General features: G+C 38.3%; 1 protein-coding gene across 6 annotated transcripts in view; it reads right to left on the reverse strand.

The window, feature by feature from the left end:
• The window catches only part of PPP1R9A (protein phosphatase 1 regulatory subunit 9A), a 199,000-nt gene that overhangs the window by 47,882 nt on the left and 132,823 nt on the right, over positions 1 to 18,295 (reverse strand). For 4 of the 6 annotated variants that reach the window (XM_089533203.1, XM_089533202.1, XM_089533200.1 and 1 more), the window contains exons 7-11: positions 14,915 to 15,050; positions 10,646 to 10,714; positions 7,404 to 7,559; positions 3,773 to 3,826; positions 1,015 to 1,244 (exon numbers count right to left, since the gene is read on the reverse strand). In XM_089533203.1, the coding sequence (XP_089389329.1) occupies positions 1,015 to 1,244; positions 3,773 to 3,826; positions 7,404 to 7,559; positions 10,646 to 10,714; positions 14,915 to 15,050 (645 nt within the window). The remainder of the gene's footprint in view (positions 1 to 1,014; positions 1,245 to 3,772; positions 3,827 to 7,403; positions 7,560 to 10,645; positions 10,715 to 14,914; positions 15,051 to 18,295) is intronic. The other 2 variants (XM_089533204.1, XM_089533205.1) reach the window with 1 other exon arrangement.

The raw sequence follows: 18,295 nt of genomic DNA on the forward strand, positions 1-18,295 counted from the left end.
TTCCCTGTGCTCTTTGCATGTGGATTACAGATCAGGTTGAATTGGACATGATCCAGCTGTCCACATGCCAAAAGAACACAAAGTAATTTTGGGGCTTCTGGGAAACACTGGGCTTTTTCCCAACATTGTTTAATTTGGTGCAAAGTTGTGTTTAGGGCCCAAAACTGCAGTATCTTCCTGGAAGTAGCCATGTCACTAAGGCTGCCATCACTGGCTATGGGGTGAGTTCAGCATCCCCCCCAATGTAGGCGAGCCTCCTGAAGTCCTTATTCTTGAAGAGAACTGGTAATACTCTAAGGCTGCAGGGCCTGTATACACTTACCTGGAAGGAAGCTCTACTGAATACAGTGAGAGTATACATGCCAAAGATTGTGCCCAATATTTTGTTAGAAGCAAAACAAAAACTAGACTGTTGTGTCTGCAGTACACAACATTTATAAGCAGCTGTTCAGAAGGAAAAAAAGTTGTTATGGGTATGTGCTTAAGCATTTTCTGAGCTTCTGTTACTTGGGGCTAGGTTTTATTGGGTGTGTGTGTGTGAGGGGGGGAGATTACTGGAATCACTCTTCAATCTTACATTCTAAAAAAAGAAATAAATCTATCTTTCAGGCACTGGTCAAAGAGAAAGAGAAATCAATACCACGGAGTGGTGACTGTTTCCACTACACGAAGAATAATTTTTCAAGGATTGCTTGAGCCAGTTTTGCAACACTATGGCATTTTTGTCAAACAGCTGTGCATTACATCTCTATTCCACTGTATTTCTCAGGAACTTATGGTAGGCAGTGTGGTTGTTCCCCATCTTTTACCATCACAATAATCCTATGAGGTAGGATATGCTAAGAAAAAGCCCCTGGTCACACAGTGAGTTTTATAGCCGAGCAGAGATTTGAACCTGCATCTCCCTAGTCCTAGTCCAAAAAGTCTAAACACTATATTATATTGGCTCTTGGAATGTACACAGTATGGAATCCAATGAATAAACTGAGATATTATCATGCAGCTGCTTCTTACTTTTGCTGAAAGTCCTTAATCAATTTCTTGGCTTTGTTGTATTTCTTCTCCAGGGCCTGATATTGGCTCTGAGTCTCCTTCAGATGTTCATTGACAGTATGACACAAGGTTTGTGCCTCAATCCAGTAGCTCTCAAGTTTCATCATCCTGTCCTTGTTCTCCTCGATGTTCTGCTGAAGCTGGTTCTTCTCTAGCTCCCACCTCACCTTCTCATTCTCAGCAGCCTGAAGCTGGACAGATTAAGACAGGAAATTTTTAATCCAGCTTCATTTTACTGGAAATAATTTGGCTAGGAAAAGGTATAGGTGCTTCATGGATCAAGGGGGGACTTCTCTCCATAATTTTAAGGAGAGGCATCTCGCCTTGCTCAGTCCATGAGATGCCAAAGCAGAATAGCTGCCCATGGCTTTTGAGGGGTGTGAGAGGGAGATGAAAATAAAATAAATAAATAAGCAAAGTACAATAAAATATTATTAATGGTCTATGTTAATTATTGCCTGGGCAGACAGAATTTAGAGCAAGAAAGAGCCTTCCAAACCACACTAATTAAGGTTTGCTTGATTATCTGAAATGTATTTCTTTTTCATCTAGCATTCACAGCAGCCTGACTTTAAATGGAGAGTATATAACTCTCCATTTTTCAAAGTTTTAATCATACATGTCAGCACATCTCCAGATGCAATGTAAAGTGCTTGCAATTACAGTACTTTTAACACAACAAATGCCTGGGTATTAGGTTGCTTGAAGGACCACTTGAAGCATATGCCTTTCCCCAAGACTGGCTGCAGAGGCCCTACTCAAAGATGTGGCAGCAACATCCATCAGATAGCTGACCACAAGAGACAGGGTCATTCCTATGGTGGCTTCCTCATTATAGGATTTCTTTCCACAGGACGATCCCTTGTTTGTCTGATTGCTTTTACATGGGCTCTAAAGACATGGCTGTTCTTAAATGACTGATATGACACTTAAATTATAAATACTGAGCCGTATTCTATGTGGCAAATTTAGTTATGAATGTGTAACTCATCTTCTGACTTGATCCCCTCAAACCAACTTTACCAGGAAGCAACCTTGCTGTTTCCACTCCATTACCACCACTGGGTGTGGCTGTGTGTGCCCTGCTTCTGACTGTCTGGTAAGAGGGGTGTATGGAAATATCAACCTTCTGTGCCCCAAGTGTCAGTTGATCTCTATGAGGCTGCTGCCTGGTGAAGTAGATTTGGGAGTACATTTATGATGATGGTAGTGATGCCGCAAGTGTGACTTAGTGAATGCTAGTGAATATGGGTCTATGACTGCAATACAGAATGCCAGCCATTAGCTTTTGCTGTTATCTTGGTTTTCCCACTGAATTCTTTGATGCTTGTTCTTACTATGAACTTGAATTTTATTCATTTTTAGTTTATTTTATATTTTTTTAAAAATGTCACTCACCTTGAGAATTCTGTATAGCCTCAAATACTTTAATAAATAAACAAAGCAAATCAATTTTTTCTCATGACAGAGATGAAAGGAAATTGTGTGGCATTAATAGCTACATGCTTTGTAATAACTTTGTTCTGCATTTGAAATGCGATCATCCATTTAAACATTTAAATTTAAATACTTTTATACATAGGAACAAACAACTTAGTTCTAGTTTTAAAGCTTTGAAATTACTAGTAATTGGACAGTGCATTCAGCATTTCTTTCTGAATTACAGGTACTGGCAAAATCACAAAGAATGCACAATAGTTATTATACAATACATTAAAAAGGTGTATGTTATTAAAATTAAAGGAAACTCTGGTGAGGCCTGTAACTATGGTTTAAGTTCCATTTGTTTCAGTGGATCTTAAAGAATGCATAATTATTTGCTTTGCTCAGAATTCTGGGAACGGGGGAAAATCAGGGATATAAACAATCTAGCAAACATTTTTATTTATTATTAACAGATGAATGCTTAGTTGAAAACTGTGGAAGACTGTAAGATAGCCAAATTTCACTCACATGGATTTCTACAGCTAAATCAGACCCTAAAAGAAGAGTTCTAGGTTCTTAAAATAAACAAGAGGGGAAAACCATAATTGAAAAATGAATTTTCTTTTCTTTTCTTCTTTTACACCTGCTCTTACGGATTGGTCTCACAAACCTCATCAACAAAAATAAGACTTTGTTTTCCTGCTGAGTTTTCCTTGTCCTAACTTAAAAAGCAAAGAAACTACTACAACAAAGTAATTATTTTCAACTAAATTGGAAATAATCTGACTTTAAAACATAAGATTATCAAAACATGAAAAATAATATACCTCAAACAGATTGACAGGCTAATTAATATCATAAACAGGAGATTTTATTTTATTAGAGGAACAAGTAGCATTTCTAAGAAAAAGTTTTTTCTATGTAGGAAGAGAAAACAGTAACACTTTGTGTCTTCAGAGCATTGGCAGCAATTTCATCTAAACATGAAAAGAAAATTCTTTTTTCTGTCTCTTTTCAAACCTGTTAGAAATCTAATGATGTGGGAGAACAATGCAAATTTACTACCTAATTGGAGACATTTCCTGCTGTAATAATAGTCCTCCCTGTCCCTTTAAGGCTCAGGTAAAACTATTTTTACCAAAGCAAGCATTTCTGAGACATTGCATACTGTGCTTTTTCCCCCTCAACGTGTTTTTTTCAGTGTGAACTTATTTTTCTTTACCTCCTTTTGGATTCAGCCTACAGGAGCTGGAAATAAGAAAACTGCCAAGCAGTAGACAGCAATCATCCTTACCTTTGTTTTCAGCTTCTGAATCTCAGCTTCTGTAACTGCATGTTTGATTTGCAACTGAAAATGCAAAACCAGAAAGCGAACAAGTGAGCTGCAAATGTCAGAGCTCCAGTGTATTTCTGTTTAAGAAAGACCTTCTACACTGCCACCTGAATACTGTTGTACACACAGCGGAAGGCCCACAAGAGTGCTGCAGTGCAGTAGACTGTAAATTAAAATATCTAGCTTGGAAAATGACTCAGTCTATGCAAGTTAATTAAAGAAAAATGTTGCTGGCTAGCCTCTCAGAGTATCAGATCAGGCCGATCTGCCTGGACAAGTCAAATTTCTTGAAGGAGAAGATAATGCCAATTGCTCAGCTTGATTTGAAAGCCCCAGTGCACACAAATATTCTTAGAAAGCCTTGGTGTGTGGATTAGGCAGGCATGTCACAGAGGGCAGCTTACACAGAGCAGGCTATTAAAAGGCTCCAGTACCACAGTGAAGCCAATACAGTACTTCCATGTTATGTACTGCAACCAAAAGGCAAGCTTGCTGAACCTGAGCAAGGAGATAGATCACTGTTCAGGTTTCACTTATGCGAATTTCCCACTAAAACTAATGTGACAGAATCTCCCATTCTGGACTTTAGGGTGCTCTTTAGGATGGATAAATGGATTAGAACTCGAAATCCTGGAAATAAATGAATAAAACTGTGAAAAATATCCTTATCAGAAAAAGCAGTGGAAGGATTCTTCTAAAGCTTCAAAATCCAAATTATGATTACAACTACAGGTAAGATCAAGAAAGTAAGTATTTCTATAGGAGACCCTTTTAATATATATACACACACTCATTCACTGTATTAATGGGAGGGTCACCGTCACATTACGCACAATCTTTCTTATGGCCACATTTGTGCATTTTTGTTTGGTTTTGTACCAATGTACACAGCAAACTGCATTCCCTGTGCTGATGCTGAATTTAATCACTTTTCCTTTTATAAAAAAAACTATAGTAGTCATACTCAAATCTTACACTTTTCTCTGTTGTGGATGATTGAAAAATGTTGTATACTTCCAAAAAATGCAAAACCTCAGTTCCATTCTTTTATCTTTTCTACAAAGCACTATGAGCTCTACTTATTTCTGGCCTTCTTTCATGATCAGAATAAGCCCCAACTATAGCAACCTATTTATTTGCAACTGGCCAATCAAAAACATTAATACAGATTGATAGCTAGTTATTTATTAATATTTAAGTATATGCCTATTCTTTCCACATTGCAGCACCCAAGACAGCCAAAACAATAAACCATAGAACACCACCACCACCAAATTACATGACAACTATCAAGATATACAACCAAGCAGATAAAACACTAGAACCAACAAAAACAGTGACCAGCAGCCAACATCGGATCATAATCAGTTTGGCAAGATGAACAAAAAGGTCTTTGTCTTGTGGTGGGTGGTTTGATAGATCATGACTGTCCCAAGCCCTGAGCCAAAACCTGAGACCTAGGGATAACCCCAGTGATGTCACAGGTTCTGGACCCAGGTGACGTTATAATAAAGAACAGCAGTTCTTTGTGACGGTGTTAAGCATGATACCTTATGTATCAACCACAGCTGCACAGAATAATCAATTCAAATAAAAAATACCAAGTTTATCAAATGGAAAAAATACACACATACTTTTTTATGATTCAGAGTATTTATATACCACCCTTCAACCAAAAGGGCTCCCAGGCTTACAATCTGAACAAAATGTGAAAACAAGGAAAAGGAACCCCAAGAGTGATGAAATGACTGAAAACGTTGAGCAGTGGTGGGACAGTTTAAGTCCAGCAGATATTTGCCTATTTTTCTCAGGGGTCACAGCAGTACTAGTGGAATAGAGAGAGGGCCTTTCATCAGCTGCCAGAGCATAGGCATGATGACAGCACTCTCACCTAGAGCAATCTCCCCTTGTGATCTGAGAAAAAAAAAAAAATCTAGGCCCTGAGATCTGGAAATCCTAACAAGCAGAAGGCTGGGGTGGGGGTAGATGGGTCTCCCTAAGAAGACAATTCCAGAGTTTGTGTACAGACAAAGAACAGATCTACACCTTCTGTCTTTACTAGCCAGAACTCTTTCTCACTTATCTCAGCACAGAAGCCAACTCATATTACATGCACTTTCTTTGTGTGAACTGGTAAAACCAGAAGCTTAAAAAAGCTATCAAAAGTGTGAAACGATTTACTTGGCAACTTCCATTGTTCAGTCTATGATTTTAACTGAAACAAAGGCCTCTACAGAATCTTGAGATCCCACAGCCCAATTCACACAAGGAAACAGCAGTGGGGTGACTATCTCAAATCCCAACACTTGTGTTTACCGTACTTCCTAATGTACTCATATAGATTGTTTACCATGTAGAGCTAGTATTTTAATTGCACAACTGTAGATCCCATTTCACCACAAACCTCATAATCTCTGTGAACTGCCTTTGTAAAACAATTCTACAAACAAGCAAGGCTTTTAAGTAAATTATATAAAACAAATAGACTATAGATACTGATGAACATTTGTGATAAAAGTCACATCCTCATTTAACATGTCATTCATGAGACTGCCCAGAAGGAATGAAGACAATACCGACGTGGGAATTTACCTGTTTGTATTAGACACTCCTAAAGCAGGGGGAAAACACACATCTCTGCCCTAGTTTTAGTCCTAGAAATTCATGAGAAACAGACCAGGAAAGGAGGTATATCATATATATGTATATATTAAAAATCCTGTAAGTGCAGATACATTCCCACCACATCACTAGGCTTTTGACCAATATAATTTAGGAACTTTGGTTGTGCCAGTCCTTTCTGGCTTATGGAGATCCTAAGCCTATCATGGGATTTTCCTGGCAAGTTTCTTCAGAGGGGGTTTGCCATTGCCATCCTCTGAGGCAGAGAGCATGTGACTTGTACAAAGTTACCCAGTGTGTTTCCATGGCCGAGTCAGAATTTGAGCCCTGGTCTTCAGAGTCATAGTCCAACTACACCTGCTGGCTCTCAACTGAGAGTCTTCAGTCAGAAAAGTCTGACTGCATTGAATTCAGTTCATCTGCCAAGCAATTATGCACAAAATGGTTGCCTTAATCTGAATTTGAGACTATACATAAGTAAGTCCAGGGCATTAAATCTTCCAGTTTGTAGTGAACCTAAAGTTTAGAGCAAAGTGTCACTAACAACTCAGCTAATTGAAAAAAGAAGTCAGGATGAAGTTAATACTTAGGCATCAGATATATAACCAATCCTTTAACCTTAAGTTACTGCTGAGTAGTTCCACTGAATTCAAAGTGAACAGTTTTAGGAAAGTATCTTTTCTAATAATTTAGGAAGGCATCTCTTGTCCTAATTATTAGCAATAATTTCTTTGTGGACTACCAACAGCATTACCTTTATGGCAACACATGTTAAAACTGGCAACATTTGTCTCATTTAACAAAACAAGTCCTTGTAAATGCTCAAGCCTATTTACATATATGGGTTTCAAAGGCCAGTAGGAAATCAATTAAGTCATTCACAGAGAGGAGTTCAGATCAGTGAAGAATGCAGTGATGTGAATCAATACTGTCTGGAAGCTGGATATCCATGATGAGTGCTAGAACTTACCTCTTTGAATTTGTGAGCCAGTTTGCTGGTGTCCAGTTCTGCTGGGGAAAACATGTCATCATTTTCAGGAAGCTCAAACACTTCAATGGCCATATCTCCTCCTGGGAGGACAGGCCCCATGTCATCCTCATCCTCATCAGTGGCATACTCCCCTGTCTTAGAAGTACATAATTATAACATTTCTGTCATTCGCTGCCACTAGATAGAGTTTTACCGCATATAGTTTTCCAAAACAAACAATTCTATAACAGCAAAATAAGACAAGTAAATGTGAAAAGATAGCAGTGGCAAGAAGCAAAGGATGGAATCTTTTGGAAACTATGCCACATGGATACATGCTCTAAATCCTAGAGCTACAGCAAAATTGTAAGGGTTCGGACTACAATAATTGCACTGTATATTATATGTGTTTTTTTCTTGTACAGGTCCCATCCTTCTTTTATAAGGAGTGCAGAGACAAACATAATTATGCCATTCTATCATCACAACTACATTGTCGGGCAGAGAACCAAATCATGTACAATCTCGCTCAATAACCACATATACAGAAGCCTCCCTGTCCTCACGGCTCCCAGTTTGGGCAAGCACTACAATTTGTCCATATCACAAGAGCCTAATCTTCCCCTAGAGTCAAATAAAAGCACATGCTTTCTTTTTCTTTTTTCCTTCTAGAGAAGCAGCACTTTACTTCTCCTTACCAAGGAGAAGGACAGCATTGGTTGTTTGTATCTCTGATACTGGCTGTTCTAGCCTAAAGTCAGAGAAGAAACATACATGTTTGCACAAAGCACAAGAAAGGAAAACAGGATGGAAAAGAAAGGCTAACAGGAAGAATAAAGAAAGGCAGCAATATATATCTGTACATACTGTTTTGTTTTTTCAAATGGGGAGGAATGGATACTGGTGAGCAAGCAATGAAGAAACACTTCTTGCTGGGAACATGATGAAGGAATCATCTTGCTGGGGCACCAGGTGAAGGCTGAATAAAGTCTTCCACTGCACACATCTCTTAACAAGCTGTGACTGCAAAAGATTTTTATACCTGGGGTCTCACAATAAGATGGCCATATGGAAACTGACCCTGAGCCTGAAAGACAACAACATCCCAGTGCCACACACTAAACCTCACAGCTGTGTTCAGAAATACATATTCCTTGGTCAAAGTCAGCCATCCTAACCATGCAACCTGGCGCCCTTGATATATTTTGAATTACAACTCCCATAAAATCAATCCAGCATGGCTAATTATGGGGTTGTAAGAAATGCAACACAAAACATCTGGAGGTTGTTGGGTTACCTAGCTATACTGTACCAAATGGATACTGTTGTTTAGGGACATGATGGGCCGTTTAAATGTGCTCTGTCCTGTCAACATATAAGTACAGATTGATTTAGTTCAGGGAGGAAGATTGTGGGGCCTTCCACATGCTGTTGGGCTGCAACTTTCATCCTCCCTCACCACTAGCTGAACTGGCTAAGGCTGATGGGAGTTGCTGTCCAACATTTGGAGGCCACCCATTCTACAACTGATCTTCAGTGGGTGCTAATTCATGGTTATTCTATTCACATAGCAGAAAAGAGGTATTGTACAAACCAGAAATGGCTACAAGCCACATAAGATGGTTTGTGCATCTACCAGCAGCACTGTCAGGCAGCAAGCAAGGCAGTAAAGGCAGGCCAAGTATTCTAGGTTCAAGTACAGCCATGCTGTAATTATGTTAAGGCCTCTGGTGGCCTGCACAGATGTGAACTGATGTCATTACCATCCTTCATTCCTTGTAAGCTGTTGGCCTTTGAATGTGTTTAACACAGCTGCATCTTCACTGCTCATACCAATGATCATTTGCATTTGCTTTAATAGAGAGCGCCAAATATTCCCAACATTCTTGGTCACATCTCAAGCATCTCTCCTCTCTCTGTTTTGTAATCAAGTATGACTTTTCAGTTACTGTTCTTTGCAGGAGTAAGAGTCCCATTTTATATATGCTTATTGAGAAAAAAAGTCCTGCTGAGTTCATTATGACTGAACTTCAAGTACAGTCTATTATTCCACTTGAAGCACGTTACACATTCTAGATTCTATCCCCTGTTCAATTATCACAGAAGTTACTATGATAATTATTTCTGAAGTTTAACATGTTAAGGACACTTAAAGCTGACTGTGAATGTATTGTTCTAATTCAGAAAAAGAAAAGTATAGAAGAACATTGTACAGAATTTCACTGAAGAATATTCTCTTCCTTTTCTAAGGCTCCATTAAGGGCCTAAATAGATGTCAGGAAGAGATGTGGGTACCACTGGCCTACCTTGGTACCATCTAGTAAAAGTAATGCATGATATGGTATCACTGTTATAGCACCCCCACGCTCCAATTTATTGGGAACCACTTGCAGCAAATAAACATGACTCTGTCACTAGACACAGTACTTGTGCTATAAATTATGGAAAACAGATGGGAGACAGAGGCCACACCTCCCGAGTGATGTGTTGTTCATCCCAGAACTGATTCACAATAAACAAACTCAGTGCACATTCCTTGTAGCTTCTAAATATTTTCACTGGAACCAAGTAAACATCTCTAACATTTTCGCAATTCCTGGGTTCCTCTAACACAAAGGTAGAAATTAAAGTAGTTAAAATAACTCCAGTCACACAATATGAGATAAATCCAGGAGGATGAAAAGGAAGGAAGGAAGGAAGGAAGGAAGGAAGGAAGGAAGGAAGGAGTGGTGATGGTGGTGGGAGGAAATGTGGCAGCACCTTTAAGACTAATTGTTTTTTATTTCTGCGTGTGCTTTTGTGGATATAAACCCACTTCTTCAGATGCAGTACTGAATGATAGGTACTAAGGCCTCAGGCATAAAGCTTCTTTATATTTATACAATTATGGAAGTGGCTTAGCAACAACAAAAACCCAAACCAGTTAGTATTAAAGGTGCTGCCATTTTTCCTTTTTTAACCCCCTTTCCGTCCGTCCGTCCGTCCGTCCTTCTTTCCTTCCTTCCTTCCTTCCTTCCTTCCTCTTCTTTATGATGCAAGAGACTAACACAGCTACATCTCTGAAATCTAGCATGTATCTTACACAGGAATCATGTTTTGGCTTGCAACTGCATAAATGAAGGAGGGACTGTAACAATATTAGTTGTTTAGATATTACACTGACTTATTAAGCCACATATTAGAATATAATTAGTATAGCGTAAGAAGCAAAATATCAGAGGCAAGTTACTTTCTCCACAAACCTTTTTAAGGTAACGGTTGTTTTTTTTATTGGAGTTGCCTGAGGTTCCATGAAATTTTCTCTGAGTATTCTAAAACAGTTGATAACAAACATTAAATAAGATCTCTTCTATGCAATAATATTCAGGTCAATAAACTTTATGTGTTCTATTCAGTGTCTGCAAAAGGGGCAAGAAACCTGCGGTTCTCCAAATGTTGCTGACTACAATATCTGTTATTCCCAACCATGCATACTGGGTCTGATAGTTCAGGAATATCTGAAGCATTACACAGGTTTCTCATATCTGTTCTACAATTATCCATAAAGAACTGAGAAGATTATAGCACATGGATGGGCATCTGTGGCTTTCCAGATTTTGTTGAACTGCAGCTCCCATCAACTATAGGTAGCAAAGTCAATGGTAAGGAACCATGGGAACTGCATTCTTGCAGCATCGAAAGGCCACATTTCCCATCTGTTGTAGACCATGTCCCAACTGCATTGCTTTCCTTAGCTCCATCCTCTTAGAAGTGTCTCCTGGTTCTAATACTAGTCCTCTGCTAGAGAGAGTTGTCAGTGTCACCAAACAGTAGTGAAACTGTCAAAGCTCATTGTTGTTCAAGCAGCAATATGGTTGGAAATACAGTGAGCCCTTCTTATACAGGGATTTTTTATACACGAATTCAAGCATACATGGTTTGAAAATGTTCAAAAAAGTATAAATTTCAAATATCAAACCTTGATTTTCCATTTTTTTTATAAGGGACACCATTTTGCTATGTCATTATATTTAATGGGACTTGAGGATTTTGTTATCCACGCGGGATCTTGGAACCAGACCCCAGCGTATAACAAGGGTCCACTTTACAAAGTTTCTTTGCTACTGTTATTCATACTGTTGTTTCCAATGTATATATTTCCAAAGTAAGTCTTCCAAAAGCTATCTACAATGACCAAATTACAACAGTTGCCTCTGTAAGACCACAGTCTGGAATCTAAGCTGCAGCTGAAGGTGTGTCCTGTCAAATGGGTTACAAAATCAGATTTCATCAAATCTGATGGACAATATACATCTCAGAATCAGAAGAGCCTTAGTCAGGCTAGTGAGTTAACCCATATAGTAAGTGCTTTGTTCAACGGACATCTAATAACTGTAGGAATGTTTTTTTACGTTTTAAGGAAGTAAAAAAAAAAGAAGCTTGCATGCATGGAAACCACTGAAAACATAAAAGAAATGTGTGCAAACTTTATCTCTCTTTAGAATTTTACTAAGGGCTACATAGCTGCATAGACCCAGAGCGGTATAGTGTTTTCAGTGCTGAAGTAGGACTTTGGGAGAGCAGGGTTTGAATCCCCACTCACCATGGAAATGTACTGTGTGACCTTGTTCAAGTCACATTCTCTCAGCCTCAGTGGAAGGCAATGGCAAACCACCTCTGAACAACTCTTCCTGAGAAAACCGTGTGATAGGTTTGCCTTATGGTTGCCATAAGTCAGAAACCACATGAAGGCACATAACAATAACATAGCTGCAATTCCTATTTGCATATCTAGAAAAAAAATTCCATAGCTCTCTACCTCCAAGAACACGAAAAGAGAGCAAAATAATTGAGAAGAACATATCAGATAATATTGTGTATCAGTATACGCTGCAACCCTGTAAAAGCAGGGGGAGTAATGGTTGTATCATCTCCTTACACAACACCACCTTCAAAACTAATTAGAGGGAGATAAAAGTAATCCTCTGGCCGGACAGATAATGGTGCTTCTGTGCATTAACCATCCCACTCTTAATATAGAGGCATCATAATCCTCCACAAGAAAAACATAATTTAGAGATGTATCAATTAGACCAAGGTTAGTAAATATTTTCCTGCTTCTTAAACAAAACAAAACAAAACCCTACTTTAAACTCAGGCTGAAATCGACCCACATTTTCAAATAAAACATACAATCCATGATTTTTTATTGTGGCAAAACCCCAGATTTTTTATTTCAAATCATGTGAGATATCAGTAAAGTCTGAGGTCTCCAGGTAATTTGCCTATCTTAGCTGCACAGAATTAACATGATCTGTGTTTCGTTTTCGCAAACAAAACTACAGTGAATGAATATGTTGACATTTATTCTAAAAACATGACAACGAACGTCTGCTCACTGTATTCCCAAAGATTATACTGGCAGACATCTGACCTGCCAGACTGATGGGTTTTAGAAATGACTTCTAGTTTGAAACTGTGCCTGATGTACCTGTTTCTCTCTTCTATACTTGTTTGTTTCTGATATTTTAATCCATTGTACTTTAAACTGTGTTGTTCTTAGGATTTTAAGAAAATTATGTAATTGTATTTAGGTGATTGGAAAAATCACAAAATGAATAGATTAAAAATCCTTTATATATGGGGCTGCCTTTAAGAAGTGTTTAGAAATTTCAGCCTAAATACTGCATTCCAAAAAGATCCCATCTTATCTTAGAAGCCAAACAAGGTTAGCCCTGGTTAGTACTTGGATGGGAGACTGCCAAAGAATACCAGGTGCTATAGGCTATATTACAAAGGAACTGGCAAAACCACCTGAGTATTTCTTGCCTAAGAAAACCATATGAAATTCATGGGGTCCCTATAAGCAAACAGGCAACATGAACATACACCCCAGAATACAGCGGGCAATTTATTCACTGGGACTTCCTAAATCAAGCATTTTTGGCCAATATTTAAAAGATTCCCCAGTTTGTTTTCAGGTACAATTAAAATCACCTATCCTAAAAATCCTATGTAGTCCAAGACAGATTATTGAAAAGACTGATTTTTTCCCCTCCCATATGAACTTGCCATCACCTTCAGTCATCTAGAAGTCCTGCTCAAGCTTTCTCACCTTCAGGAGTCAGGCATCTGGCTTCCAGAGATTGTGCCTTTTCTCTTCCCAAGACTTCTTGAATGTGGAATTCTTTCAAAGGTTGTCCCCATCCTTTGAGGTCAAAAAGCATGGAACTGCTTTATTTTATTGATGTTCTTGTTGTTGTGTGTCTTCAAGCCATTTCTGACCTAAGATGAACCTATCACAGGGGTTTCTTGACAAGATTTGTTTAGAAAAGTTTTGTCTCTGCCTTAGCCTGAGGCTGAGAGAGAGTGACTTGTCCAAAGTCACTCAGTGGGTTTCCATGGCCTTGCAGGGATTTGAACCCTGGTCTCCAGAGTTAGAGTCCAGTGATTAATCCTGCATACTATGATGGCTCTACTTCAATTTATTTTGTATTTTAGACTGCTTTATTTTAAACTTTATTTTAAACTGCTTTATTTTATTTTAGATATTTCTGAATTATTTAACAAACTGTAACCCATATTAATGTTGGCTGAAAGGTAGGATGTATATACATTTAAGATAAATAAAATACAATTATTTCTTGATATGTTAAAATAATCAATATACCAATTTTCCTTATGCACTTCACATGGTACATGATTTCTGTGGAAGAATCATAGGTAGTGAAGTGACACTTGATATTTACCAAAGCTTAAGAAATAAGCAGCTCACTTGACATTGCAAATTCTTTTATGACACTGATGTGTATTCACAATAAATATTTACCATGTAAAACAAACAATGGTAGAACAATATCAGAACATTTGCTTTGCATCAAAAGGTACCCAATTCAATTCTTGGCAGGTTCAGGTAAGAATGGGAAAGAATGTGTCTAAACCCCAGAGAGCAGCTGAGGGTCAGTGTAGAGAACAGTGATCTCTATAGACCATTGGACTTAATCAATATAAGATAGCTGCCTATACTACTCTTCACATGGTTATCATGTCACATAAATAAATATGAAAACCAAAGTAGGAAAACTGAGAATTTCCCCTAATTTATCATCCTGAAGTATTTTTGGCCACCAGCCTAGAATTATGAGGAATTGACACTTTTTAAATTAAAGCAATCGAAGAATCTGAAGGAATTATAGTACTGTACACTTTGAGTATTAACACTGTGAACAGTACTGCCCAAACTGAAATTCAAGAAAGCAATTTTTCTCCTCTGTTCCAAAGCAAATTTTATCTCCTCCTCTATGTTGTACATTCAAGTAATAAGAATATTACATATTTAAAGAGAGATGCATTGTGCACAGCATGATTATGATTATGATCATGAAGGGTGGAATGGTCATGCAAAGCTTTTTAATTTGCAGAAGGAAACATTTCCAGCTGCAATTAGATAAAACACTGGAGAGAAAGTGAAATGCAAGGAGACAAGGAAAGGGAACTTCATGAAGTTACAAAAGAAGGAAGAAACGTGTTACCTCATCATCATCTGCGTCATACTGTGCATAGTGTTGTTCCAAAAGCTCTCTCTGGCGACGTTCTTGCTCTAAGGTCTGGCTAATCAACTGAGCCACTTCACTTACTTGCCCTGGCTTTTCTCTTCCAATTATAAACCTGAGGAGAATATCAATGAAACAAAGAATTTCTCATCTGCTCCTTACCTTTATACTGTACACCCCAACATGACACCTTAAAAACTAAGACATATCCTCTGGAATAAGCTTTTGCAAACTCTAGCATTGCATGTACAAAAGCAGCACAAGTGGCCAAATTTTTCATTCATTCTTTGTCTGTCTTTCACTCACTCACATATAAATATTTAAGACAAGTCCATGGCTGTGTTTAGAACTGTTCTGGGCAGAATAAATGTTAAATTCAAAGATATGAATATAAAACTTCTACAGTATTAGTCCTGGAGTTCCTTCATGAAGTAGAATCATGATGCAGGACAGATGTTACCATGCAGAGTATCCAATGTATTTTTCAAAATGTAGTACCTGGTGAGATTTCTTTGATGAGAAAAGGGAGGACCTGAGTGCAATAGTGAGAAAAGGTATCCTATCCTTGGTATGTCCTGTTGTAGTAGGAGTAAGAGTAAGAGAGGTAACAAGAAGAATTTACAAACTGCAGCATAAATCTTGGGAATAGAAATATTATTTCCCCCTTTACTTGCCCATTTACCAGTTGCCAAAATCCATTTTTAGGTTCTTCTATCTAATGAGCACTCAAAAGTGTTTGCACCTCAAGTTGTAATATTAATATATATGCTTCTTTTATGATTAAAAATTAATTTAAACCTTGTTTAAAGGAAGATTACATGCAAGAACAGTGTCTATGAAGTCCTTAATCTCAGCTGTGTCTGGATGTAACGAATAAACGAAGGCAATGTTGGCTTTCTTCTGTCCTCCTTAATGTGCAGAAACAAAAAACAAAACCTTTGGCCCACCAGAGATGCTAAGTTATAGCATTGTCCGAGGTAATCACTCTCAGAGGTAGTTAACAGTAGCAGAGTATGGAAGTACCAGTTCAGTTTAAGTATTGGCAATGCACTGACCACTTGAATAAACTGACAGACACTCATAGATATCTTCCAAGGCCTTGGAGGTTCTTTATCATCCGTTATAATATGTCCAGATATTTACAAACATTCTTCCTGACTCCCATCAACATATGCCATTTTACCAACTTAGCAACAATCCAACTCACCAACATAAACCCACAGGTGCCTTAACTTTCAATGCACTTATATACAGAGCTGGCTAAGAGTCATCACTTGGTGATACTCAGTAAGTAAGTATTTGCATCATGCCAAGTGCTCTGACTCAGCAATTCCTGCCACTCAAAATATTTTACCACAGTTTAAGGGAACATTGTTCCAACAGAAAGGCATTCAAAAGGAAAAAGGAACAATACCCAAAGCTTAAAGAGTTATTTCACCAGGCTATAAACTCCAGCATGTTCCAGCCAGAATGGCTATTGGTCATGCTGGTTGGGATCTTCTATGAGCATCAGTCCAAAAAGTAATTTTCCCCCAAGCTCTAACAATAACATACACATCAATCAAATACAAAGTTCCATATGCACACACAAGCAGAGTTGCCAAAGACAGAATTTCCAGTGTGTTATATCCAGATGCTGGTCCTGCCACGCTAGGGTTCTTAGGCAGCAGTTCTAACATCACATGTGGAGCTGAAATAGGTGGGGTGGAGGAACAAGTCCTGAGCACTTGTCTGGAAGCAACTATATAGACATTAAGAGGCCATTAGGTCCACAGTCATTTTTTGAAAGTTCTGATCCCTACATTCTATCCACTGCCTTCAAAATTAAGGAACGACTTTTATTAATAATCAGTCATTGCAGTCCTGTGATGTTCTAATCATCAAATGCAGCTATAAAGATTCCTGATATACTAAGTACTCCTTTTCTTGGCATACAATACATATCCAGATGTTTTATCTTTACCTGCATAAATTAATAGTTGTTGCCAAAATGCTATAGGTGCAGTCATTTCCCTCTCATTTTTGTGTTTTCTTGACAATGTTTCCATTGTTCCTGGATTACCTAGAGCAGTGGTAGGTAACTCTGGAGGAACTGGGGACATTTTTCATCCCTGCACTCCCTTTGGGAGTTGCACCTGTGTTCTGAATGCCACTGGAAGCAACATCACATCACTCACTTCCAATGTCACTTTCATCCTATTTTCACCCGTTTGTGGGGAATTTAAATATTGTAGGGGGACTGGTGAGCGATGGGGACAAAACTGCTATATTTGGAGGCAGCTTTGAGCTGATTTTGGCCAAAACATTTGATTTTTTTTTCTTGAATTTTAGGGGTCCCAAAGGCTGCAAAATGGGCCCTGCCCATGGGCCACACTTTGCCCAACCTTGATCTAGAGGGAATAGTTTCTACAATTTTATATAGCCATCATTTGTATAGCTGTTAAATGTATACTGCAAGTCTTCAATGCACCTGGCTCATCAGGGTAGTCTGCTAAATCACAAATGCAAAAAGGATCTTAAACTGATCGAAAGTGGGTGTGTGTAAGAGGCTACAAAAGGAAACAAAAATTTACACTAAAACTATTTCTTACATCTATGTTGTAAATAAAACTTCCACAGACTGGTACTCTCCAGATTGTATTGACTATGATCGACTATAAACCACAGATGGCACCAGTTTTGAGACTATTGCCTTACAGCAAGGAACTGACACATGTCCACATCTCAGAGTAACATATACAAAGTAGCTGGGATTATTAGGGAATAGACATTTTTAAATTTTCTTGAAGATTACTTCATATATTTATTTCATTTATGCAGAACGTGGAAAACTTATTTTTTCAGGCCTAAAATTCCCAGAATGCCACAAGCAACATGAGTTAGCAATTTGTGTTAGGAAAATGACCAGTTTTTAGAGGTTCTTCAAAGCCTGTATTCCTCTGCTTTCTACCATAGATTTCAAGGTGGCACAACCACAGATTCTCAGAGTAGAACAGAAAGTGAAAACAGAGCCAGTGAGTGGCAGCTTCCTCCATGCCTTCTTGCATGACATTGCAGTGCTACAGTTCTCTTCCCACCGATGTTTTAAATGTGTGTCTTTTTTCTAGGTGAAAAAAATCCATTCAGCAAAAGATATGCTTTTACAACCATCTCCTGTGGGAAGAGAACTGAAATGCCATGATATCATGCAGTAAGTTATGGAGAAAGGTGCTACGCTCTGGCTCCATTTCTGCTTTTGTTTTCTCATGTGATAAGACTCTGGGTTTCAGAAAGCTTCCCATGCTTGAGAGAGACTGCTTGAACTGAAGTGCCATTGCTATGTATTCTTCAAAAGTACTCAAGACCAACAATCTTCAACAC

This window comes from Sceloporus occidentalis, unplaced genomic scaffold, assembly GCF_023333645.1.
Source record: "Sceloporus occidentalis isolate IW3139 unplaced genomic scaffold, rSceOcc1.0.p SCAF_7, whole genome shotgun sequence".
Taxonomy (NCBI): domain Eukaryota; kingdom Metazoa; phylum Chordata; class Lepidosauria; order Squamata; family Phrynosomatidae; genus Sceloporus; species Sceloporus occidentalis.